Raw genomic sequence first — 27,842 nt, forward strand, 5'->3', positions numbered from 1 at the left:
GGGGAACAAGTTCCTATTTAATTATACATTCACATGCACATTTCCAGGTGCAACGCAATCGGCTGTATTATTGGTATCATTCCAAGCAGAACCCGGGCCGAGGTTTTACCCTTAATCCACCCCTAATTAGCTGGGATTAGAGTGTAATGCAAATTCAACTCCTATTTATCGGAGAAAAGAGTGTAAGAGTGCAATTTTAAAAAATTACACTGTATTTACACTCTTTTCTCCACTCCTTTTACACTCTTTGTAAAGATTGTAATTTCGGGTGGACTGATAAAAAATTACACTCTTATAGATTTACAATTATAACCAAAATGAAACGTCTAATTGTTATAGCAGTTGGCGCAATGGTTAATGCAAAAAGGGAAAGTTACATGTTCGATATTGAGAAGGCACGGAGATCGCGCCTCACTCCTTCAACCCTCCTTTTTTAAAATTACCTTCTTATAATTACGCTCTTCCACCCTTAGTTAAGCGGAGAAATAGGGGTGCATTTTTTTTATTTTAACACCTTTTACACTCTTTTTCCCGTTGTTTTTGGGGAAAATCCTCGGCCCGGGAAGTTTGCACAAAAGTCAAATCAGTCTATATAAACAGTTCGGCAATATTTGCATTTTGTCTGCAGTGGGATAGAATTTCCGAGAGGAAAAGTCAATTAAGAGTCAAAATCAAAACAGCCCAGGTGATTTGTATCGTTTCTTTTAGTATTTTCGAGAAGGCACATTGCGTGATTTTTGAACGGGAATGAGTGTGTTGAAGTCAGAAGTCATGTTCTCGTAGAACTCATCGTCAGAGCTGCTCTCTTCGCTCTCATTGGCTGCCACAGATGAGAAGCGTCCTGATTGGCTGACAGATCTGGATCCGTTTCCTTTCAGATACGTGGCTGATGCAGAGGAAAATCCTCGGCCCGGGAAGTTTGCACAAAAGTCAAATCAGTCTATATAAACAGTTCGGCAATATTTGCATTTTGTCTGCAGTGGGATAGAATTTCCGAGAGGAAAAGTCAATTAAGAGTCAAAATCAAAACAGCCCAGGTGATTTGTATCGTTTCTTTTAGTATTTTCGAGAAGGCACATTGCGTGATTTTTGAACGGGAATGAGTGTGTTGAAGTCAGAAGTCATGTTCTCGTAGAACTCATCGTCAGAGCTGCTCTCTTCGCTCTCATTGGCTGCCACAGATGAGAAGCGTCCTGATTGGCTGACAGATCTGGATCCGTTTCCTTTCAGATACGTGGCTGATGCAGAGGAGGGTTTGTCGGTGTCTCCCTTGACACTCCTTGGTGCCCTCTTGCGCACTTTTTCCATCATTCTGATGTCTTTGTAGTCACTCACGTTTATGTGGAAATCCTCCTGCCCGTCGAAGTATCTGAAAACAATCAAACTCCTCAAAAATTACCCTCACGACAACACGAATGAGGTACCGGACCACTGCGACTTCTGGTTTGACATTTAGAGCATTGGGTAATTGCGTCTGCGAATTTGGAGTTGATTGAAGCGTCTGCGACCCAAGCCATGAACTAAAACTGGCTCTCGTGGAAGTACCCTACTCGAGATGAAAATACACTTCTCAAGCGATATTCTGTATGAAAAGACCTCAGTACTTGTGTTAGACTATGACTCGACAAGAAATGGTCACCTCGACTTTGGATAGATATAAAGAAATGCTATCCTCAAATTTGACAGGACAGAAGCTTCTGGAATGGACTTTAAGTTTCTGCTATTAAACGAGATTTAAAACCTATGTTTACTTATTTGAGAATCGAGTTTTCAAAGATCTCTGAACTTAATTAAACCGATTGCCCTCCAGAATAAAGATTCCCTATTACGACGCAGAGGTATACCCAAATCATCACAGGCAGATATGCCCGATGCGTGTATCTCGTGTTCGTTTTTACTATGTCAATACATTTAAAGTGGATCAATATTGCGGAAAATAGCTACTTTAGCAGAAACCGGCAAAATGGAAGGGAAATTAGCCACCCGTGTTAGCAAAAGTGTCCAAATCCTAGCCGCGAAATACAAGTACAAATTTTCTAACCTATTTTTCGCACGGCTCGTATCACACATCCGCTCTATTTATGTATCAATTTTTGGCACGCAATGTAGCTCGATTTTGCATATAACCGGCAAATAAGCCTAATTTAGTGCGCTTTGAGCATAAAAGTGATTATTAAAGCTTTATTACTACTTTATTATTACTTATCGAGGAGTTCCTAGCCGGTTCATTTATTCTACACCAGTACATCAACATAGCGTCATAGAAGTTTTTTTAATTATTATTTCACGATATTTGAAACGGAAAACATTTGAAACGCAAAAATTTTAATTAATCAGAATAATTTGTCACGTTGAATTAAAATTAACACAGGAGAATTTATATACATCTAAAAGATTTGACCAGTAAGAATAGATTCGGCCACTCCCACATTGACAAACAAAGCCTTTTTTGGCCAAAGAAAATGGATTTGACCAGTGAAAATAGATTCGGCCACTCCCACATTGACAAACAAAGCCTTTTTTGAGCGAGGGATTTTTCGGGAAAAAATCAAGTTTTGTGGCACTGGGACGTGCACCATATATGCCACAAAATAGATTCGATCAGTGAAAATAGATTTGACATATGAAAATAGATTTGACCAGTGAAAAAAGGTTAGGCTACTCACACATTGACAAACAAAGCCATTTTTGTGCGAGGGTTTTTTCGGAAAAAAATCAGTTTTGCGACAAATTTCATGAAACTTCATGGTATTATTTTTTGAGTGCCAGCACAAAGTGAGCACCTCGACTACCATTTTTTTAATTTCTGAATTGATTAAAGAACTTACTTTTTATGTGCTCCTGCAAATCAAGTTAAAAATTAAATTAAAATTGTCGAAAAATGTTAAAAATTAAAGAGTCCACAAAATGTTTTTGCTTCAAACGCGCACGGCTAGCAATACACATATTCCTCAGGATTTTAAAATGTCTCCTTTCTCGATCAAGAGAGAATTGGCTAATGCTTTGCAGCTATTAATGTCATTTTTGATAGGAATTTATTTTCAAATACACAATATTCAGAAGAAATTCTTAGTCTCCTCTATTCAACGTATCAATTGAAACATTGAAAACAAAACATTTTGCTACAAACATTTGTAGATTTTTTTTTAGAAGTTGGTTTGTTTTTGAGCTGTTTCGGTTTGAATGTCTAACGAAATTTTTGCTCGCACGAAATTTTTTGTTAAGAATAATTTGTTAAGAATAAAATATACAAGTTTTCACAAAAGGCACTTAGCAAATGAGTCACTGAGCAATAGACACGCAGCAAAAGTTCGTCTTTAAAACGTAACGGTTTGACAATTTGCTGTCTCTCTCTCTCTCTCCTCATATCACTGACCAAAAACAACAAGTTCAGTAAGTTTTCTTGTTATAACGTGCACTTGTTTTAAGGAGCGACATGGTTTTTTACAACGTGTTTCGTCGATTGATCATCGCATTTTGTTTTTCATGCAACCGATAACCAAGCCCAACGCAATATCGCTGCACTAAGTTTGCAGCCTTACCGTTTTGGAAATTGATTTCTTATAAATTATCAATCACTTTTAATATAGGACACAAAAAAACATTAATTCTGAATAAAGTAGGTACCATGAATGAAGTAAGCCTGGCACACTACTTTTCTATTACTTTTAACAACTTAGATCCAACAAACGAGAAATAAAAAGGCATTTTACATAAAAAACAGAGGAACTTTTTGAGTTTCCGAACACCATTTTTCTAATGTACTAATTTTTCAAGTATTGACCCCAAAGCAAACGTTTTTGGTTTATTACAATTGATATGAATAGAAGATACTACGAAAAAGTATGAGCAACCTTCTACAATTTCTTGACCCATAGGGTCAAATCATATTTTTTAAATAAGAGACGACTTTTGAGAAATATTTGACGGAACCGCAAAACTGGACTTTATATAAGACTAATCTTAAATTTCTTTAAATCATAGCCAAAGTTAGCCGGACATACGTTTCGCTTATATCACTTTGAACCACCTAGACCAAATAGTCCAGAAAAAGGAAAGCATTTTACATAAAAAACAGACAACCTTCTTGCGTTTCCAAACATTAGGTTTGTAATGTACCAATTGTTCAAGTATTGAATCCAAACCAAAAATTTTGAGTTTAACACAATTCATTTCAACAGGAGAAACTACGAAAATAATGTGAGCAACATTCTTTGCCTCCTTAGCCCATATGGTCACATCACATTTTTTAAATGAGACGAACTTTGAGAAACATTGGAGGAAATTGCAAAATTCGACTTTGGTGTTCAGAATCTGAAGACACGTAATTCGCTCACCAAGTTACAACCGAATAAACTTTTTGATTATTTTGCAAACCAAATTTTTTGTTCAGTGAATTAAAAACAGAATAAAGAAAAAAATAAAGAATAAACTTTTCTGAAAAATCCCTCAATTTTTTTTGATGATATTTGTCGGATTTTCTGGTCAATTTTCCCTTCTTGGTAAACATGGTTTCTACATCAATGCTCCTACTTATAGTTCCCCTGAGTTTGCCAGTCCAACATTGGTATACAAGCTCTTTTTTGAGCGAGGGTTTTTCGGAAAAACGGTGGCTCGGCTTTTCGACTTTGTCTTTAAAGTTGTTTGTATTTAAATCGCTTTAAAGCTTTAAAAGCCTCTATTAAATATTTCATAAAGTTCTTTTTACAAAATTTTAAACCACTTTTGCATGCTAAAAATGCGCGCAGTTAATTAGGCTCGATTGCGGATTACAGATACTTTTAATGCAAATATTAGATATCTAAATTGAGCGGAAACGTGCTACAAGACTTGTACCCTACTTTTGTTCCGAATGTTCTTTTTACAAAATATTAAACCACATTTGCATGCTCAAAATACGCGCATTTAATTAGGCTCAATTGCGGATTAGAGATACTTTTAATGCGAATAATAGATACCTAAATTGAGCGGAAACGTGCTACAAGATTTGTAACCTAGTTTTCGTTCCGAATGTTCTTTTATTTCGCAAAATTGGCGAAACCCCTTTTGCCAAAAAAAGATACAAAGGATGTGTCCTAATTTCTTTCATTGTATGTATCCAATTTTCGAGCCAATTTTACTAAGGCGGAAATTTTGGGGTATACCAAAATAATATCCATATGCTCAGCCTTGTAGCATACCACAACAGAACTGAATTACTATATTCGAATCACAGAAAATCGATAATCATGAACTGTCTCATCGTTGCGTCTGAATAGTTTTGCTATCCAGTGTTAGCAGTCAGGACAACTGATATGAACCAATTTTTTTCTAACTTCGTTAATTTTTGCGATTCCGCTATTTAAAATTACTCTGAATGGATTGGAAGTTGTATCGAGTAATGAGTTTGTTTTTCAGTCTCACCTGCTGTTAATCAGATCGACCAGTTGGTTGAACTTGAAGGGTAAGTCCTCTACCTTCTTGTCCAGACTGCGTCTCTCCTCAATCTCTTTCCGGTTCTCTATTCAAAATTATCAAATTTTAATTGACAAAATTCAATAAACATGCTAAGTAAACGCTTGGCTTGTGTTTTAAGCACTCATATCTTAAAAGATAATTCATAAGCAATTCATTACAAAGCAGTATCCTACACTTCCCTGACTAAAATGACCCCCGGTCACACTTTTCCAGATCAAGTTGACCCCTTATCAAACTGTTTTGATCTAAAATCAGACTTTTGCGGAAGCAAAATTCTGATATTTGCCTTTTTCTGCCGCAGGTCGGCGGCTGTTATCTTCAACGCAGATTCCTGGTGAGCGCTTGAAGAAGGTACATTGAAGAAAATTACCTGTCGCTTGGGACCTTAACCGGGGCGGGGCGCTCAGAATAGCAGTGCGTGATATTTTCCTTTAAGTTTCGGACGGGAGTAACAAGATATCATTTAACTAAATTTCTATCTTCTAAGTTTTATATCATATATTTGACTATAGGTTTTTTTTCTGAAAACGCGAGTGTGCAAAAATGATACGGCCAAAATTTTTCCAGAAAGCAATATTTGCATATGTTGTAATTTGGCTTACTTATGTCGTGAACAGTTTGTTTGGCGGATCCAACTGTCTCGCGGACCCAGTACTTGAGTCTGCCGAGCATGAATGAGACGATCTCGTACTCGTTGGACTTCTCAGCCAGGCCCTCGTTCACATCTCCGACTGAGGCATCGAGGATGACGACGAATATGTTCATAGTGATCATCATCATGCAGTTGGAGTAGCTCATGAAGAAGATGGCGCCCAGGGTCTCGTCCACCTCGATCAGCTCCTCAAAGGAAAATTTGCCCAGTAGCATGTTAAAGAGGGACTGCTGAGTCTGGAACACTGTCCGGTAGCGCACCAGGAAATTCCCGAAGAACAGGTACGCCATCGTCACGAAACCTAAGCACATCACACAAATGTCTAAACACTAAAACTTAAAAATGAATTGTTACAACAGTTCAAACAAATACGAGGGAAATTGTTCATCTTTCCTTTTCTAGCCCCAAACTGTGATATACTTAAACAGAATCTGTTGAAAAAAGAAGTGATTTTAAATTTTAACAAGGAGGCTTGGTAATGTGCGATTGCACATAAGGTTCCGACCCCGCTCATCCACAATTTTGGAATAATTGTCTACCAAATGAGGAACAAACAGAAAAACCCCAAAGCTTTCAAGTAAAAAACTATTGCAATTATTTCGAGGTTCTTAGGAAACCAAATGAACTAATCTCCATTGAGTTGAGATTTGAAATGTTCTGTACTTGAATTAAAAAAAAGATCCAATCTTTTTTTTAAAAAAAAGTCCGACTGAATACAATCCGATTTATTTTTGGATTGCAGTCCAGGATTTGTCTAAAACTAACCCTGCTAACTCTGTAGGAAACTTATTTTTCGCATGCTATAGATAGAGATAATTTCATAATTTGTTAGTTAAAAAATCAAAAACAAAAAAAGGCTGCGATATCGTCAATCAACGAGAAAAACTAGCAAAAAGGCCAAACTTTATTAACAGAGAACTCTCAATGGAGGTGGATGTAGGACTAGACCCCTTTCGAGTTTTTTAAAAAAATTATGTTTTGGTTGTTTGGGTGTGTACTTCCGGCAAATTTAATCAAAGTGTTTTGAAGATGCCTATTTCGTGCTATTTTTAATGAAAAAAGCTGAATTTTGAACTTTTTAGCCATAGTTATTGCCCAAAAATATTAAATCAAAGTAGTCAACAAAACGGCAATCAACAACACTACTCTTGAAAATTTTACTTAATTTTAGCAAAATTGAAGAAACTTTAGGCAAAAATTCCGAAAATATGGATAAAATTAAAGTAAATCGGGTTATTACGAACAAAAATTTAAACATCGATAACCTGCTCCAGAGAAAACTCTAAAATATCTTTTTAATTCCTTATTTTATGCTGGACTGGTTTTATAATGATACCACTCTTAACTCTCTACGATGAATATATCGATCGTTCAAAATTGGTTGAACAAAAACCCATTTGAGTATGTAGTTCCTTCCCCAAAATGTCCGATCAAAAATAAACATAACCGACTAACGTCCGGAAAATTTCTCTCAACCGAAGGGCGAGCGGTTGACGTCGTCAGTAGCTAGCCACGGTTTAGTGAGGCTAGCTTTATCTTAATTGAGTGGGCGTAAGGTGAGCGCAGCGGAGGTGCAATGCAGCGGGGGGCAAAAATGGATTGAGGACTAATATGTGGGAGGAGGGTGGGGGTGTGGGATCAATTACTAAGAACCACCCATTACACCGTAAGTATAAGTCTCCAAAACAGTTTCTGTGAATCACATTTTTGGAGGCTAGACGTGCTGAAAGGCTCGAAAAAAACTTAATGCCCACAGGCGCTACTTCTTCATCAAGTTTTGGGAGACAAAAAATCAATTCGGTCGGACAAAAAATGGCCAAGTAAAAAATGCATAAAAGAGACAAACAGGATTAGTATATTTGCTAAAAACTGCTTTTGAGACCAAATAACAATTATATCGTAAAACTGCTTGTTCTTTCATTGATGATACAACATTTCTACGATAACTCCGCGTTAATGAAAATAATTGATGATGACATTACGCAACACAACGGCAGCTGAAGTGCGGCATCAACAAAAGCAGAGAGAGATAAGTATCTAAATATATATATATATATATATATATATACATATATATATATATATATATATATATATATTTATATATAGATAGATAGATAGATAGATAGATAGATAGATAGATAGATAGATAGATAGATAGATAGATAGATAGATAGATAGATAGATAGAGAGAGAGAGAGATAAAACGTGAACGAGAAAGAGAAGAAAGAAAACCAGTTTTCCAATCTTTCCAGTAAAAAAAGTTCAAAGCCATTGTTTGTTTCTGGAATTCTGTCAAGTAACCCATCTGCATGACTGAGAAAACTTCCTTGGCCAGTGATTATCGCTAAACTCAGAAAGGGACAAAAAGTGTTCCAAAATTTTAAGAACATTTGCAGGTTTTAGCAATATGTTTTTATCTCCAAAAACATTTCATTGTTTCAAGAGAATATAAGTCCCTAGAGGAAGTTCCTTGGCTCTGAAGCCTGAAAAACAAAAAACACGACAAAAGTTTTCATAAAACTAGAAAGAAATGAAAGCTTCATAAAAATGCTAAAATTTGAGCTGTTAAAAATTTGAACAATATTCATAGCCAGAAACTAATTATCAAATCCTTAAGGAGGTTTTCTTTCACCCCTGAAAAGGCGTTTTCAACCCTGGAAAAGGTCTGGTTAAGGAAAAAGAAATGCCAAAAAATTTGAAAAAAATGCACGTTTTGTCAAAGAATGCTAAAATTCGTGATGTTAAAATGTTGAAACCATTTTGCCACTATAAACTATGCAGACACTTTTTCAATAAATCATGGATAAAGTACCTTGACACCTAGGGCTAATAAACCAAAAAATGTCAAAAATTTTAAAAAGCTTGAAAAAAATTGTGAACATTAGTATATATCTTCGCATTTTTAGCGAGCGATTGTTCGTCAGTAGCTAGGCACGGGGGGAGGGGGGGGGGTACGGGGTTGGTCAACAGTGGAGGGGTCTTCAACCTCTAAGAACCACCCTTCACATTATAAGTATAAGTCTCCAAAATGTTTTGAGCTGAAACAGAGCTGAAAGGCTCTAAGAGCACTTAATGCCCGCTGGTCGCTGTTTATCCCGTTTTTGAGGACGAAAAGTCAAGTGATTCAGACAAGAAATCGGTCAAGCAAAAATTTGCCTTAAAAGAAGACCAACAGGACTAATATAATTGCTACAAACTTCGTTTGAGAGCAATTAGTTAAATTGTTTTTCGAAACAGACACGTCAATCGAATAAATGAAATTTGTAGCGTCAAGTTGTAAATAAGCTTAAGAACTTAAGCGTGCTTCTGATATGACTAACGACAAGTTTATGACTAACATAGCTGACTAACATTTTTAATCAATTTTTAATCAAATTAATATAGCACGCTGGGAGATCCATAATACATTGTTGCAAGGCAAGATGAGTATGGTCGCATAAACAGTCTGGGCAATAATCGCACCAGTGTCTGATCAGGGAGTCTGAAAAATAGTTCAGGCAGTATGTCAAGGACTTCAATCTGGGTCTCCTTCCAGTAGAATTTTTCTTAGAGTTAAATCTAGGGAATAATTTTCAATTCTACCCTGCCTCACTTACCTACGCCTATTTTGCGTTTTATGATATGTGATTAATGACTGACCTGCTTGTAGTACAACGAACATGACAAAGAAGGAGGCCAGGTCCATTCTGCAGGTGACTATGACGTCACGGAACATGGAGATACGCTTGTTGAAGTTGAGGATCTTCAGGAAACGGATTGTGGACACGAAGCAGATGCCACCCAGGATGAGAAGGAAGCCCTACAGAACCACATTTTCCGCACGTGAAACAACTATGCACCAGCTAATTAGAAAGCTTTTAATGAGTCTAATCAGTTTAATGTACACAAAAAATATTGATCTAAAAAATCAATGAGATTTTGATCATTTTTTGATAGAAAAACGTCGAGTTTTTTTAATACTTGATTATTTTATTATTTTAACAGGCGACCTAAATATATGCAAGAGCATACATCTGAGTTGTCCCTTGGTTTACATGTGCCCGGACACAACAAGCGCTATGTAAAAAAACCTTCAGCGATAAATAAATTAATAAAGCTTGTTAAAACTCATTCCGCAGAAGCCTTTTCATTAGGGACCTTTATTACACATATAGGTTCCTTTGTTCTTCAATCAATTCAAATTAAAGTTAAGTTTTGGAGCGAAAAAGTCATTTTATTGAGTGAGGCAAGTCACGTATGACCAATTTTTAAAATCGCTACATTTCGTGTTATTAAAATATTGATAACCAATCCATTACCACAAGCAACTACGCAGTAAATTATTATCAAACACTAGAGGATGTTTCCGGAATGGATCTCGAAAAACTCGCTGGTGAAGAATTCAAAAACAAAAACTTGATAAATTGCAAGTTTTATTGAAAAAAACTGCTAAAATTTGTGATATTGAAAATTTAAAAATATTTTATTGTTTGGACAGGGACAAGTTGAGTGAGAACACAGGAAAAGTCCTGTCCTCTAAATCAAAAAAATTTCAATAACTAAACAAAAACTAGACCTAGAATCTACGATTACTTAATTGGGAAAAAACTCCCGCCAAAAAAATTGAAAAAACAGTAAAAATCAAAGCGAAAATACCGCATGTGAAAACAAAACCGCCAGCCAGAAAACAAACTTTTGTTCATACACCGTGTTTTCACTATACGAAAACCATAAAATTAGGGCTAAAAAATGTCACACTGCAAAACTATCCAATATTTTGCGCAACTTCCTGTTTCGACTTGACCCAAATCACTATTCAAATTTAACTTCAAAAATGTGTGAACAGATCTCAAAAAAAAGGCAGCACCCCAACACAATTCAAACTCTTTGAATTGTGAGAAAACCAAGAGCACCGCGATACAGCTCCGCTCAGCTTACAGCTTCGCAGCTATAAAAAAGACAGATACTAAAAAAATTTTTGTTCTGTTATCTTAAAATTGATTCATTTTGTCGGGTCTTTCAGACTTATTAATTGATAGATTACAGTGTGAAAATAGAAAAAAAATAAGATTGAAAGTGCTGCTGGGACTCAATTGAACTTATGTAGAAACAATTTTGAAGTTTTGAAATTTCAGAACAAAATTTTCAGGGCAGCGATATTTTCCAATTGTTGAAATACTTCTGAGCCTTCTATGACTTGTATAAGTATCAAAATTTCTTGCCTCAAATATACATCACTAAGGCTAAATTGAATAGTTACAAAGCTGTTCTCAGATCACAATAAGCTATAATTTGATAATTTGGGGTTTTAGTCAAGTTTTAGTGAACTTTGTGACTTACGAATGAGACACCGACAAGGTAGTTGAGGTTGACAAACTGTCGTCCGCCAACTAGGGACACTCTACCCATTGCCTCCTCTGTCTTCGTGTACCTGAAACAAAATATAACACTCAATATAAGTCAACAAAGTGTTGTTGACCTAAATGTCCTGTTCAATTAGTCAAAAAAGCATAAAACAGCATCAAGTTTTCGGAGATGCGATTTCGATTAAAAAATTAAATCTTTTTTGCACAAAAATTATAGTGGTCTCAAAATCTGCAAGGAAATAGGTAAGAATGGAATAACAAGATAGATAGGTCATGTATGATTAATGTCACCCGGCGAGAATCAAATAGGCAAGAGAAATAGCATGCAATAATTGCTTCAAACTTCGTTCGAGAGAAATTAATAACCCCATTGTCCTATAATATCCTTATCTACGAAAAATGGGAAGTGTTTTTGAAAAAGCAGTTTTACAACTTTTCTTTTTATCTGGCTGTTTGATGAGTGGACCTATTGGTTTTGATCATACTATCGAGACCGGAGGCAGTGTTCCGATCAGACCGTGCTGACTCTGGACTGGGCCTTGGTCAGACTATATCCAGTCCGTACATTAGCTTCCGAATTCCTTGGTCGCGCTTTACCCCCTTCCAAGTCGATCTGATCGGAGCTGGCTTGGGTCGCGCCTTAACCTGGGGGTTTGCAGTACCAAATACACAATAATTGAAACACAAAAATATCACCTGTACATGAACACGATAATTGCAATGACCCCCATGATATCAACCAATAGGTCCAAGATATTCCATGATTTCTTGAAGAACTCGCGTCTCTGTTTGTAGATCCTTCTGATGTCTCGGATGGTGAAGAAGAAGAGGAAGATTCCCAGTCCAATTTGCACAAGAATCTGGAAAACAAAGTCACTAGTCTTCAGTCATGATGATTCATTTTATTCATTAAATTATCCCAGAAGCTATAGAGTTATCGCACCTAACTTTCAGAGTAATTCAGTACTGAATCAGGAAATTTTGCAGAAACTATTCAGTACTGATTCAGAGTCCGTTCATGAAACATTTTGCTCTGCTTTATAATTTTTGATAATCTCTGATTCAGACTCTGAATTTTTTTGATAAAACCTTATTGTGCTACAAAATATTTATTTTTAACGTTAAAATGTTAAATTTCAATGTACGAGTTAGAGTGTTAAACAGACCAAACTTTTAGGACAACTGAAATTAAGATTACAATTGGAATATTATGAATCAGTACTGTTCCTCGATATTAGTAGAGTCCGGGAACCTATTTGCAGTCGAGCAACATCTTTTCGTATGTCGAGGTGTACACTAGGGGAGTCGCGCAAAAAAGACTACGCAAAATTGAAATCTAATCTGTTAAACATAGAAGTATATCAGTATACCTGGTAAGGCGCAGTGGGACCATGATACATGATGAGTCTGAGAGGCTCACAGTAGTAATAGGCAAACATGCCCGAACTTGCTCGGAACTCGGCGACCATCGTCACAACAGCAAACAGGTTGTATGTCGGATTATATACCGCGAATTCGTGGAATACGGCACGAGTGTAGTGGTCAAGGAATTTTTCGTTCTTCAGATTCTGGATCTTCTTCATAGTGTCATCCTTGTTGCCGTCCAGTCGTACCAGGAACCCTCCCCCGGGGTAGAATGCAGATTCTCCCCAGAAAGTGGCACCGTCTATCTCTTCAGCTTCGATATAACTACAACATAAATCAATCAGAAATTTATCCAGTGATTCGTGATTCAGCCACGGACAGATTAAGCTACTCAATATAGACTGCACAGAAAGAACATTTTAGAACTACAAGCTGGACATGTAACTGAAGCAATTATCGGATTACATTATAAGCTGTGCAAAAATTTGTCATGAATTAAGTTTTGATTATATTTCAAAGGTTCTCATCGATAATATCGATATTTAAACCTTTAGAGTTGACCAATTGCAGATGCTATAAATTCTTTCCAAATGAGGTGATAGATGCGCCACACGTTTTCTACAAAAAAGTTTATTCGCAGTAGTCTTTCCAAACATTTTTCAGAAGTTTTTTGTTCTTTTTGTTTTGCATTCAATGGTTGATACGGCCAAGCTTTTCGTTCATGTATATCAAGTAGTAAAGGTCTTTCAAACTTAAAATCATTTCCTGGAAATGCTAATGCTTGCATAATCAAATCGTGCCATAAGTTTTCTTTTTTCCCGATGTTGCTGTCCTAATTTCCACTACAACATTTTCCTTAAGCAAAACAGCACAGTGTGATCGTGGTTTCCTCTAAAATTAATGTCTATTAAGCCGTGAACACGCTTCAAGACATACATCGGAATTTTAGTAAAAACGGATGCTCAAATTATAAAATCATTCTGCAAGTTGTGAAGTTAGCTTAAATTATCTCTAGTTTCAGTCAAATTTCAAAGTTTTTGTCAATAAAAAATCAATTTCTCCAAAAAAACAAGCACAATTTTGAAAAGTAAAAAAAATCATTTTTCAGTTACAAAAGCACAAAATGTATTAACATAGCCGGCAGATTGCCTGAAAATAGCCATCGTTGACGCGCTTGATCCACATTGGGATTGAAACAGAAAAAAGACAAAGAAGAGACAAATTGACTGATTGTTTTTCTGTTTTTTCTTTCAATGTCAAAAAGTGTTCTAATTTGACGTGCAATAATTTCAGTTATATTCTAAACCTTTACTTAATTTAGCGTCTAAACTTAAAGCTAATAAACTTAATACCAATATCAGCTAGCAAACACTCTAATGAAAATTAATAACCTAATTCTCAATGACTTAACGACCGGTCTTTGTCGGTTTATTCCGTATCTTTTGATTTTGCTCTCTTGACTTTGATAGTATTCACCACATTGCGTAATTCGATGAGTAAAAAATTTTAATTTCATTCAGTGGAAACAGTGGGAGAAGTAAGTCGGATATCAAACGTTAAAATCGTGACTTATGTAAAACGAAAAAAAGGTAAAGGTGATCGAAAGGTAAAGCGAACTTTAAAAAAAACATAGCAGGACAAGTTCTGACGTACAATTCAAAGAATTTTCATTGACTAAACGAAAAACTTCACTTAGAAGGGACTATGAGTGAATTGGAAAAACCATTTCTAAAAAATCAGGTGGAAAAAATCAAAAAAGAGACAGAAAATTGACGTCAAAATGCCGCAGAAATTTGGTTCAAACAAAAAACCAGGCATAGAATGAACTATGAATAGATTGCGAAAACCATTCAGAACAAAATCCAATCCAAAAAATTGAAAAGAAAACACGAAAAATCAAAGTGAAATTGCCGCTTCTGAAAAAAAACCACTAGCGAGAAAAGAAAAATTTTGCTCAAACACCTTTTTCTCACTCCACTTTAAAGTTAGAGTGAAAAAAAATTTCTTCTAAAACAGTCGCTTGTTCGCTCCACTTCCTGTTTCGGTTTAACCGAAATCACTACTGCAATTTGACTTCAAAAATCATGAAAATGTGAATAGATATTAAATATTTAAAAAAGAAAGCGCTCCAATTCTATATTTCTCTAGATTTGATATCCAATAAATGCATTGCCCGGTTAAATTTTTCAGTTTCACTCTATAAATGATGTCTGAATCCATTGCAGATTTTGAAAACAATTTTCTCTTTTTGCGTGAAATTTACTTCGAATTATGCAGAATTTTTCTTTGCTTCTAAAAGTCTCAGTTTTTTACTTTGTCTATCATACTTTGTCTTTGAGTTGTTTAAGGCTTCACTCCGTTCTTGCAATGTGTTTGATTTTAACGTATACCTTTTTTTATTCGATTGGTATCTTGAAGCTGATATGATTATTAAATTGACACTGCTCGCCGTCTCTCAGAACTCAATTACTAGGTTGAGCAATGCAAAGCAAACATTTAAAAAATAGCCTCCGGGTTTTACGTGGTTATTCCATTTTTGAGGAAGAAAAGTCACAATTGGTCAGACAAAAATCGATCGAATGAACTCAATTAAAATTCAAGAAATACAGACTAGTTTGTGTTAATTGAGTGAATTTGTGAATCTTGGAAACCATTACACCATACGAATATTTTTTGAATTTAACTGCACAGATTAAAGCAACTGTTTGAGATATCAATTAATCCTTTTTGCTTCTTTACGCCACAATTATCAATCTTCCTATGTACTAACAAAAAAAATTCACTGGCGTAAAAATACACATCCACCTAAATTAACAAAATTGGTTGGAACAAAAAATTGTCATGAAAAGTGTGATCCTGTATACCAATCAATAAAAAAAATTTAGCACGACTTTTATGATGAGCAAATGCCAGATATTACAAACAGAAGTGAAAAACTCACCGGTACTCCTCTCGTAGAATGTGGTATGGGTTATTAGCGTCGAATCGCGTCCACCCAGGTCCAAAACGACCTCTTTCCTCGAACTCAGCAGCGAATGGAGGATTGCATTCTCGCGAGATATTGTGCCGTCCGATCTTTACAGGAGAACAGAGATCTAACAAAACGAGATAAGTTTACACTATTTTTTATACATGAAAAAGTTAGTTTTCCTGAGCCACGTGAAATGCTAAGTTGAGTGAACCACTTTTAGACCTTTTTGTGCCTCTAACTGCAATTATTCTCAGAGATTCTGGATAAAGCATTAGGACTCATCTATCGACTTGAAGAACTACAACTAATTTTTCAAATCATTTCGTTGATTATGACTAATGACGAATGAATCCACCTTTGTCCCTAATTGTAAAAAAAAACAAGTCAAACCATTTATCACATTTTCACCTAAACATGCCGGTGAAACTAATACAAGCTTCAATTATCGGAGAATTGTTAGTCGCCTAAGTTTCTTAAAGTTCTGGCTCTAAGACGTTTGCCAGGATTTTTTCAGACCTAACTTCCTGGACGTCTCTATATACATAAAGACGTCCAGGAAGTATCTGAGCAATTTTCAAAAAGACCAACTTTGTGATCTTACTTTTTCTGACACGCAGTTGTCTGAGAACAGAGTATCCAATGATTAGGTTGACTCTGTCTCCAAAGTAGCCGTAGAGGCCGAGTGGTCTGTTGCCATTGTACCACGCGGTAGAGTACATGTTGGGCACATAAGTATCCATCAAATAGTCCCAGTAGCTGTCTATGTCATGTACCTTCAAATTAAAAACAACAAAAATAAATGAGCATAAACAAACAAAGACGAATAAATTTTTCTCAAATTACAGACTGGAGTTAAATTTAATTTTAGTCGACTTGATGGAAGATTGCCGCTTGGTAAGATTTCCTTACCGACTTTTTAGAAAAGAACTGAGTTAAAAATAAAAGTCGAAACCAGTTTTGACTACACTTCTAGAAGTAAACGGCGGTGAATTAAGATACGGGCTTATATTCCGAACGAGATTATTTTCGATCATCCAGTCAGAAATCACTTCGTTCGAAAGCCGATTAGATTAAATTTTGTTGGAAAGCAATTATTTATAATTTTTCTTTCAGAAAAAATAATCTACATATTTTGTGCAGATTGAATGTGAATTTGAGTCAAATGAAGGTTGAATTCGGTGAGGAGGGGTATCTCCGGTTGTAAAACAAAACCTCTAGCTGGGATTCTTACACTTGCAAAAACCATACTACTTGCATGTAGACGTTCATTTAAATACTCAAAAGATCTTCCAGTACGGAAGTTTTCTCGACAACAAAACTATAAAACTGTTCATAAAACAATTATTGCTGAGCTTTTACTTTAATGACCAAATCAGAAAAACAGTTCGTTGATACTTTCTCGGAAATAAAAGAATGAAGATAGTAACCGAGTCTAATGAGTCAGTGAAGAGAACATTTTTGACTTCTTCATAGAGAAGATAGCCAGTTGCATCCTTCTCAATGTAACAGACAGAGAAGAGTAGCCATGTGAAGAGAGCATACATTGTTATCTCCTGGATCACTCCGAACATCGCCAACTCTTTCGTTCTCACCTTCAACACAAGATATGGTTGATTGGCTAGCTTTACAATGTAAAATTTTTACAATTTTTCTTGAAAAAAAACCAAAAAAGTCCATTATCCTAGTGCGATAGATCAGCACAAAAGCAAAAACATGTACCAACAAATTAGGTTTTAACACTGATAATGGTTTGCAGAGCCTCAGAACAGAAGGGCACAGAAAACTTTTACAATAAAAGAGCAAATGATTGGTTAATAATGCATAATAACGGAAAATATCGGTAAATAATAAACAAATTTTTGGTTTGTATTGCAAAACTTTTGAATAAACTGTTGGTTTGCATACATATTTTCATATATTTTTTATAACGCTATATTCATATATCATTGTAAGACTGTGAATAGGATAATCCATTAACAGTAACCCAGAGAAAAAATTTGCAAGGTCCACAAAAATCGCCAATATGAAATTTTAAACAAGTTATTCTTTAAGTAGGAAGATGTCTCCAACAAGGGTGCGATATGTTAAGCACTTACAATCCGGAGGAAACCTTTTCGACTTCTGGTCAGCTCTCCTGGCATCAGTTGTTTCTTTGCCCTCTTGGCAATCTCAGATTCCTCGTCAAGGTACTCTTCATCCGGCAATTTGCCAACTATCAGATCACCCACCTGGAACAGGGAAAATGAGTCACTCAAAGGTCAAATTGTAAATGCATTCCGGGAAACGTGGGGAAAGTTTTATTCTGTAAGCGATTAAAGAAAACTCCGTTCTAGTAACAACACACTTCAGACGGACAAAAGTCCACATAATCAAGTCGAATTAATAGATATACAAGCAATTTCAAATATTGCAATTTCAAAACTGGCAAAAACAGTAACAGATTATGCACGTCTATTGATTCTTGCACTAAATTGGCTTAATATTGAATTAAAAAGCTGCAAAACATCAGTTCCAAATCGACTTTCATCGACTGAAGAGAATCAGAGCGAACTTCTTCAATAAGCCTTGACACATGTATACACTCAAAAGACCTATTTGAATCGGTACAGCGAAAATAGCCATGAAAAAACTTGACAACTCAAAAACACTCAAATACTTGCACCCTAAAATAACCCAATGCAACCCCTTTTCCGCAGCAATGTTAATTTCATAGGAAGCAAGTGTAAATGTATTGTTTGACCTCATCTCCCCCGTAGAGGTGTTCATCCTTGTCGTAGTCCGGGACCTCCTTGGGTTGCTCTATGATCTCCAGAACTTCAGTCTCCAGAGATCTCTTCACTCTCCTCTGACACAGAAGGGAGAAAATGATGGCCAATAGGAAGATCTGAAAAGAGCATTCTCATTTTATAATTTACAAAGTTTTGGAAATTTTAATTGAAGTAAATAGTCATTAGGAGTCATTAGAAAGATATGTTCAGTGAAAAATTGAGAGCCAGAGGAAGCAATAAGAAGAAATGATAGTAAGAGTAACTGGTATAGCTGGTCAAGAAAATGGAAACATCCCAGGTCTAGACATCGAACTAAGCTGAAGACTTCAAACTTAAAGTTAGGAGGGCTAAAATTGGCCATAAACACAGTTGAGTATCCTCATTAGAGTCGGACTGAGCTCTTGAATTACAATTCTGGTCGCAGTCGTTTTACTCATATACCTTTTCTTCATCGTGTTTATTTTTCATAAGCACAGTTATAAACCGGGAAAGGCTCGTGGCTAGTAGCGTATTTTTTTGCACCGGCAGCACTTTTGCAGGTCAACTTACGGCGCCAATTAAATTTGTTTTGGCTCATAATTCAGTTTAAACAGTGGAATTGATCAAAACTACATTAGATCCATTTTTCCTTGCAAACTTTGTTATAACAGATTGGAGATATTATCTATTTGTGTTTCCGGCTCAAAAAGTATAACTTATTTGTAAATTCCAAGCGCAGATGCTATATTTAATGGCACGTGTTCTATGGCACATAAATTACCCCGGCGGGGTGGGGGCAATAACGAAACATAGCTGGCAGATTGCCAGAAAATAGCCGGAATAGCTTCGCAGATCTGCAGTATCAAAAAAAACAGTAAAAAAGACAGACCAAAAAAATTGTCTTTTCATTGAAGGCTGATATGTTATATTTTGATTATTAAAAATCTGCATAAGTGTTTGCTGCCTCTATTAGCTGCTCTCTAATAACCTTCATTTAGAGTGACACACAGCTATTTGACCGTATCTATTTGAATTAAAGTAAATAAAAGTCATTTTCAAAGTAAGGAGGTCATTTTTGTGAATGAGGTAAGTCAAGTATGACCAAAAATTTAATCACGCAAACGAAGAAAAACCTTTCGCTCCACTAAGAGCAAAAAATGACGTCACGCACCCACTTCAGTTGAAATTGCATGAAAGAATGAACAAAAAGCAGATTTGAGGTGGTTGTGACGTCATATGGTCGTAACAAAAATTGCGACGACGAAATAAAAAAAACATAGGAAAAGTCCCGGCGTACAATTCAAACAATTGTCATTGATTAAAAAAAACAACGAAACCTAGAACGGACTATGAGTGAATTGGGAAAACCATTTTTAAAAAAAGATCAAAAAATAAAAAACCTCGCTTTTTCGCTCCACTTCCTGTTTCGGCGTGACCAAAATCACTATTCCAACTTGACTTCAAAAATCATGAAAATGTGTGAACAGATCTTAAAAAAAAGACAGCGCCCAATATAATGCAAATTCTTTGAATTGTAAAAAACCAAGAGAAGGCCAATAATAGCCCCAGCTATCGCTGTGCGGCTATTATAAATAGATCTCAAAACGATCAATGTAAGAATAAAACTCCCTATGTTACCTTGAGTGGCTGTATCATGAATATGGACATGATGATGGATATGAGCATAGCCTGTACCCACTTTGAGATCATTTGACTGCCCCCGATGTGTGCAATCATGGCTGCGTACATGATCACAATTGCAGTCGCCCCCAACATGATACAGATGGCCACCATCCAGTCTATGTAGATGAACGTCGCTGGCAACATAAACGGCTGCCTCTTGCGCTTCTTGTCTGAAAAAAAACAGCATGTGGTATTATATTTTACTAGAAAATCATTAAGAGGTGTTCTGCGTGAAAACTTTTCTCGCTTTATCATGTCTCGGGCTTTATCCGGAAAGCATAAAATCAAGGCCTGCAACATCGTTCTTGGCTTATTAAAAAAATCAAAACATAGCATAGACAGCATATCATCTCAAAATAGCCATCATTTAGCCCCCTTGACGTCCATTGGGAAATACATAGAAAAAGAACTTACAAATTGACAGCTTTGTTTTCAAATTGTCAAAAACTTCTACTTTCATGAACAGTTTTAATGAGATGACACAAGTATACATCGCGTTAAGCAAAATAAGGACCAAATTTAATATTAAAATTAGCATTCGCTCTAATGAAATTTGACGATAACCTATACAACATGACTTAATGACCGAGCTTTCTCGGTTAATCCATCTTCATTTGATTTAACTTTTTTGACCTTGAACATTTTCAATAGATTGGGTAAAATTGTTGATTGAATTTTATACTTCATTCAGTTGAAGTATGTTTAGGTTAACCACCTTAAGCTCACTAGCGTTTCGTTCCGAAATTCTTTTCAGCTCATTGTGCCTCTTTATGCTCATAAAATATTTCTTAACTTTATTCATAACAGTTTCGAGAACAGACATTCTTTCGATGAGAGATTGTTGTAATCCTTAGTAGTAATTGATGACAAACAAAATTCATAACAGCCCAACTGGCAATTTTCACGCACATCTCGAAAACTAAATACAACAAGATATCAAATGTTATTTCAACAATTTTTTGTGATATAAAAAGATGAATGAGAGTTATAGTTTGAAATGCAAAGTTTCCAAAAAAATAGTTTGTGACGAGTTTTAAATAGCGTTCAATTAAATTTAGTTAAAAATGAACATTTGCAATTGGATGCCAAAACTGCAGACTTGTCACTTCGTTTTGGATCCGTACAACATTTTGAAGTAATTCGGGCAATTTTTTTTAGATTGTATCTTTCCAATCATCGATATTTCCAAAACATATTTTAGTTGACTACTAATAATTTTGTATGATGAGCCAGCCGGGTTCCTACTGATGGCTCCTTACGGCGCATAGTCTAAAAAATTTTTAAAATAATTCAAACAAGGCGGCTCGTTAATGTGCGTTCGCACATGATGTTCCGACCCGAGCTCATCTACATTTTTGACTTAATTGTCAAACAAATTAAGAGATAACAAAAATAGATGTTTGAGTTTAAAACAATCGTTACACAACCTATCTACTAATTGAATTACATAATGTCATGCCTCATTACAGCACCATTGACATCTGACATTAAAAAGACTACGAGACAAAAAAAAACAAACATTAAAATTAGCAAAAACAAAAATTTCACGGCAAAAAGCTTGGTGGGTGCATATTATTTGCACTCCCCAGATGCACGTGCCATATTTTTACAATGATTTACTGTGTAATGACACGTTCTCTGTAACTGGGAGGGGGGGGGGGTGCATAACGTACTGGGGGCACAAAAGGAAAAGATCCTAAATATCAATCAAATACAATAGAATATTTTATTCGTAAATTGTCTTCATCAAATTCGCTCCAATTAGTGAACGGTTGTGATTATTTCCAAGAACGAAAATTTGTACTTAGAAATTCAGTTTTTTAAACATGTATGAGATAAGTTTTCGGTTTGTTTCGCAATTGAAAGGGCCTTTCTTCCAATCATTTTACGAAAAAGTATCTATGTTCGTCGTTTTATTATTCGATGTAAACACCCTATCAACCCCAATGTGTTTGCAGTTTTCTTCCTTTGATCAGATTTGTTCGTTCATCTTCCAGTCCACTTTTTAAATCTCATCAGCGTTTTCTCACATTTTTTGCAAACAGATTTCATTTGCGACAAAACTTTCTTCACAAAAAACTTTTTGAATTGGTTTTTAAAAAAAGCTGCGAACACTTTTCGTACTATTTATTATATATTCTGTAAACTTCTACGGTTAAAAATATGGTTTGATAATGTGTGGTTTTAATGAGACCCTGAAATTGTCAGAATTGTCCAAATTCTTTTTTTTCGCTAATTTTATTTTTAAAATGACAAGGCGGCTTGTTAATTTGCGTTCGCACATGATGTTCCGACCCGAGCTCATCTACATTTTTGACTAAATTGTCAACCAAAAGAACAGATAACAAAAATAGATGTTTGAGTTTAAAACAAACGTTACACAACTTATCTACTAATTGAACTACATAATACCATGCCTCATTACAGCGCCAACGTGATCTGACATTAAAGAGACTAAGAGACAAAAAAAACAAAAAAATAAATTAGCACAAACAAAAATTTCACGGCAAAAACGGAATATCTAAATTTAAAAGCACCTAGTAACAACGTCAAAATGCAGTCAGATAAAACCTTAACTACTCGAATTTACTTTCTCCTAACTGTGGATGGAAAGTTTTCTTACAGAGACTATGTAGCAAGTCAACAAAGACAACGATCAATGAGGCGAAATTCAAAAATTAGTCAACATTTTTTAAAGCAAGAAATTTCAAAAGTCTTAAAAATCATTAGCTTCTAACTAAATAATCATTGATAAATTACTAAAAACTTATTACAAACATCAAAGGAACTGTCTTTGGGTAGACTAAGCCATAGAAACGAACTAAAGAAAAACTTAAAAAAATACAAACGATTTGCGAAAACACAAACTATTGCTACCATTAAAATCATTAGCTATTATCTGAATACTATGTATTTTTAATTGAATTCCTATTTCTAATAATTCAGTTGAAGGAATTATATTGAGAGATTAAATAAATTGATTTGGGCCACATTTGAAAACCATTGGAATCTTACCACGCCATTGCTCTGAAAGAAGAGAAAAAGAAACGCAAAAAATGAGCACTCAAAAAACGTTCATAAAAACGCATATTGTCCAACAAACAAAGCATCGGTGACAAATAATATCAGTTGATGTGTTATTTTTTGAAACGCAAGAAATTGGATATGACCTCTCATCGATGAAAATAAGTTACAATTTGACGAAAAGAACAACAAAAACTGAAAAGTTTGAAAATTATTCGAAAATGTATATCATAAATTTAAGACTAAAGGCTACCAACAGACAGCTTCGGGTAACATCATAAATTCAATCCTCAATTACAAGCTTAAGAGACTTGTCAGCAATCTACGGCTACCTAAAGAACAAGAACAGGCAAAAACAGCAATTTCAAGATAAAAATTGAGAGAGAAAAGTGTCGAAGGCATTAAAAAATGAACTTTTCACTAAAAACTTTTCTATGCTCAAAAAACTTTTAAACATAAATGGGATTCTGTTTTTTCAATCAAAATAATTTCAAAAAATTAAATATGAACAAATACATTAGAGCCACGAAATTTTTGAGAAAACTCGTAGTATCAGTGCCATTTAATTCATAAGCTTTCAACGGAATACACTATATACAAGAAAATATGCCTCCGTGGAACAAGAAGTTTGTTTGTAATTCATTTTTCATCAATAGGACCTTACAACAAGTTATTGACGATGAAAACAACAACAAAGTAAGGCAAAAACTAAAAATTCAGTAGAAAAGTGCCAGAAGAAAGTGTCAAAGAAAATTTAATCATAAGTTTTTCTCTGAAAACTTTATCTATGATCCGTTGAACGTCTTCCCTAAACCAATGGGAACTATCAGTAATAGAATAATGTTATAGGATTTCAAAAGGATCCAAAAATAAGAGAAGTAATCGAAAGTTTAAAAAAAATATGAAAACTAGTGGCATTGAAGTTTTAAAACTAATAAGCAGAAAATGAAGCAGCTAACCAGATTATTTTTGAATGGACTAGAAATAAAAGAAAGATCTTGTAAGTACTAAGGCTGACTAACTGTTCGCGGAGAAAAAGTTTAGGATTGGTTAATGTTCGAAAAAAATTTCTGAAAAACTATTTTTGAAGTATTAATAGCCTTTAAACTCAAAAGCTTTCTACGGAGGTCAAAAACTACGCCCAGAAAAAATACGATGGCGGGAAGAAATGTTTTTCATGCATTGATAATCAATAAGTCATCAAATAAGTCGTAAGACTATGAAAACAACAACAAAGAAAGGCAACAACCAAAAGTTCAGTTGAAAAGTGCAGAAGAAAGTGTCGAAGCATTTTAAATCGTAAGCTCTTCTCTGAAAACTTTATATACGATCCGTTGTACGTCTTCCCTAAACCAATGGGAACTATCAGTATTAGGATAATGTGACAAGATTTCAAAAGGATCCAAAAATAAGAGAAATAGCCCAAAATTAAAAAAATTTATTTGAAATTTAATGGCATTGAAGTTTAAAAACTAATAGGTAGAAAATGAAGCCGCTAACCAGATTATTTTTGGCTGGACTAGAACTAAAAAAATGGTCTTGTAAGTACTAAGGCTGACTAAATGTTCCCAAAAAAAATTAGGATTGGTTAATGTTCGAAAAAAAATTTCGGAAAAACTATTTTTGAAGTCTTAATAGCCTTTAAACTCAAAAGCTTTCCACGGAGGTCAAAAACTACGTCCAGAAAAAATACGATGGCGGGATGAAATGTTTTTTATGCATTGATAATCAATAAGTTATCACAATAAGTCTTAAGACAATGAAAACAACAACAAAGAAAGGCAACAACCAAAAGTTCAGTTGAAACGTGCAGAAGAAATTGTCGAAGCACTTTAAATCATAAGTTCGTCTCTGAAAACTTTATATATGATCTGTTGAACGTCTTCCCTAAACCAATGGGAACTATCAGTATTAGGATAATGTGATAAGATTTCGAAAGGATCCAAAAATAAGAGAAGTACCCGAAAATTAAAAAAATATATATGAAAACTAATGGCATTGAAGTTTAAAAACTAATAGGTAGAAAATGAAGCCGCTAACCAGATTATTTTTGGCTGGACTAGAAATAAAAAAAGATCTTGTAAGTACTAAGGCTGACTAACTGTTCGCGAAAAAAAGTTTAGGATTTGTTAATGTTCGAAAAAAATTTCTGAAAAACTATTTTTGAAGTATTAATAGCCTTTAAACTCAAAAGCTTTCTACGGAGGCCAAAAACTACGTTAAGAAAAAACACGATGGCGGGAAGAAATGTTTTTCATGCTTTGATAATCAATAAGTTATCACAATAAGTCTTAAGACTATGAAAACAACAACAAAGAAAGGCGAAAACCAGTATTCAGTAGAAAAATGGAGAAGAAAATATCGAAGCCATTTAAACCATTAGTTTTTCTCAGAAAACCTTATCTGTGATCCACTGAAAGTCTTCTTTAAGCCAATGGGATTAGAATAATAATTAAATAATGTGCTTAATATTTGGATAATATGATAAGAGTTCAAAAGTAACCAATAATACGAAAATATCGAATATATTTTTTTTTAATTTTGAATTCTTTTGTCACTGAACCACACATTCATTAAACCAAAAGTTAGAAGATAAAACTGCAAACGAGATTAATTTTAGTTGCAGTAAAAAAATGGGCTCTGACAAAACTGAGACTCACCAACAGTTCACGGAAACTTTAAGATTGGTTAATGTTCAAGAAAGTTTTCAAAAAATTATATTTAAATTCTTAACAGCCATTAAATTCAATAGATTTAGACGGAAACCGATAAATACCCTCGAATATGCTTCAATGGGAGTATAGAGATGTTTGTCATGCATAGGTGATCAATATGACATCACAACAAGTCTTATGACTATGAGAAAAAACAACAAAAACAGGCAAAAACCAAAAATTCAGTAAAAAAGTGCGAGAAGAAAAGGTCGAAGCCATTTAAACCGTAAGCTTTTTTCTGAAAACTGTATCTGTGATACACTGAAGTTTTTTTAAGCCAATAGGAGCTGTCAAAATTAGGATAATGGGATAAGATTTCATTAAAAATTTTTTGAAATCTTGTGTCATTGAAGTCATATAACTAAAAATTAGAAAATAAAACGGTTAGTGAGGTCATATTTGGTTACAGTAAGATGGAGGAGGGTGCTGTCATTGCAGAGGCCGACTTACAGTTTACGATAATAAGTTTACGATTGGTTAATATTCGAAAATTATTTTTCGAAAAATTATTTTTAAAGTCTTAACAGCTATTAGCTGTCCCCTCAAAGCACTAGATATGTTCACTTAAATCTCATTACGGAACATAATGCACTGTTAGACAATGAGTCCATGCCATAAGACTCCAAAAAGTTAGTAAAACCTCAAAATGAAAATCAAAAATTCTTTTAAAATTAGGAAAACTCATAGTCGAAGCCAAAAAAAAACATGAGCAATTCCTTGAAAACGATTTTTTTGTTCACCGGTATTCATGTGACCGTAAAGGAGGTTTGTCTTTAACTGAATCTCGATATGAAAAGTGACTTGTCTCTAGGTGACTTAAAAAAGCAAAAAAAGTGTAGAAAAGTTTTATAAAAAAGAGCTTTCAAATAGAATTCGAATTTTTTTTGATATTGAACCTCCCTATGAGACCAGAACTAGTCTTTATTAACGCTTTTAGTCTATTAGGAACACAAAATTGGTTCATTTTTTTACAAGAAGTTTTAGTTTGAAATACTAATTTTTATAGAAAATATCTTAATTTGAAGAAAAATCACATTAAAAGTGAACAAATAACCCGTGTTCACACAAAACTTCAATCCTCGATAACTCCTCGAAAAAAACGAAAATCAAAAAAATCTTTTTAATTTTGAATTCTACGCTGGACCAACTTTTCAATGATACCACTCACATTTCTCTGCGATGAATATATCGATCGGCCAAAATTGACTGAACAAAAAAAACCTATTTGAGTATATAGTTCCTCCCCCCCACAAGTGGGGTTGGAACAAAAAATTGCTTAATTTTAGGGAAGAGTTTTTTTGTGCTTCTGAAGGTAATATTCCCATCTTTCTAGAGCTTAAATCACATGCTCGCTATCAAATTTATATCATAAAACGCCATATGTGATGTCTCTTTGGAAAGTTAGAAAACATGCAGCGATCCTTTAAGAATTCAAGTTTGGTCTTAAAGTCCTATAACAAATTATAGTTCGCAGACATCATTTCGGTACAGAAACTCAACGTAAACAGTCATAAAAGAACACTTTTTGGTCTTTTTCTTGTTGGTAAGTAAGCTCGGGCTCCTACTTATTACTAAACATGTACTCACCAGTCCAGCCGAGGCAGCACTGGACGAGACAGAAGAAGCGAGACCTTCGGAATCTCTCACAGCAACTAAGTTCCAGGTCCTCCTCCTCATCGTAGAAGCTCAGTTCGGAGTCACTGGAACTAGAAAACTCCAGCTCATTCAAATCATTTGGATCCACCAGTGGCGCATGCTGGTCTGTAACCACCTGAAAAGTTTCCATACATTCCTCAGTTTAAAAAGCAGCCCTATTTTTGATCTTATTAATAGTAATGTGTATCATGTGTATGTGGCAGCTGTAGCAGTAAAAAAGGAGAT

At 34.9% G+C, this 27,842-nt stretch overlaps 1 protein-coding gene across 1 annotated transcript; it reads right to left on the reverse strand.

The window, feature by feature from the left end:
* Positions 1–525: 525 nt before the first annotated feature.
* LOC142356149 (polycystin-2-like protein 2) lies at positions 526–27,747 on the reverse strand. Its single transcript, XM_075408114.1, has 14 exons — positions 27,549–27,747; positions 20,179–20,393; positions 18,534–18,677; positions 17,890–18,021; positions 17,221–17,385; positions 16,395–16,566; positions 15,764–15,917; positions 12,828–13,146; positions 12,154–12,317; positions 11,432–11,522; positions 9,752–9,911; positions 6,060–6,410; positions 5,404–5,500; positions 526–1,369 (listed from the first exon to the last, which is right to left on the reverse strand). Exons 1-14 carry the CDS (start codon positions 27,745–27,747, stop codon positions 1,057–1,059), a joined length of 2,676 nt encoding a protein of 891 aa, XP_075264229.1. The 3' UTR covers positions 526–1,056.
* Between the last annotated feature and the right edge of the window lie 95 nt (positions 27,748–27,842).

Source organism: Convolutriloba macropyga, unplaced genomic scaffold (genome assembly GCF_964194025.1).
Source record: "Convolutriloba macropyga unplaced genomic scaffold, txConMacr16.3 SCAFFOLD_627, whole genome shotgun sequence".
NCBI classification, from domain to species: domain Eukaryota; kingdom Metazoa; phylum Xenacoelomorpha; order Acoela; family Convolutidae; genus Convolutriloba; species Convolutriloba macropyga.

What these genes read in the sequence shown, in the direction of transcription:
- LOC142356149 (XM_075408114.1), bottom strand. Translation starts at nt 27,747, where the DNA reads ATGGAAACTTTTCAGGTGGTTACAGACCAGCATGCGCCACTGGTGGAT. An exon ending in GAAAAGGTTTCCTCCGGATT is followed by an intron (nt 17,386 to 17,889) that starts GTAAGTGCTTAA and finishes CTTGTGTTGAAG; the next exon opens with GTGAGAACGAAAGAGTTGGC. An exon ending in GTTCGTTGTACTACAAGCAG is followed by an intron (nt 6,411 to 9,751) that starts GTCAGTCATTAA and finishes TGATGTGCTTAG; the next exon opens with GTTTCGTGACGATGGCGTAC.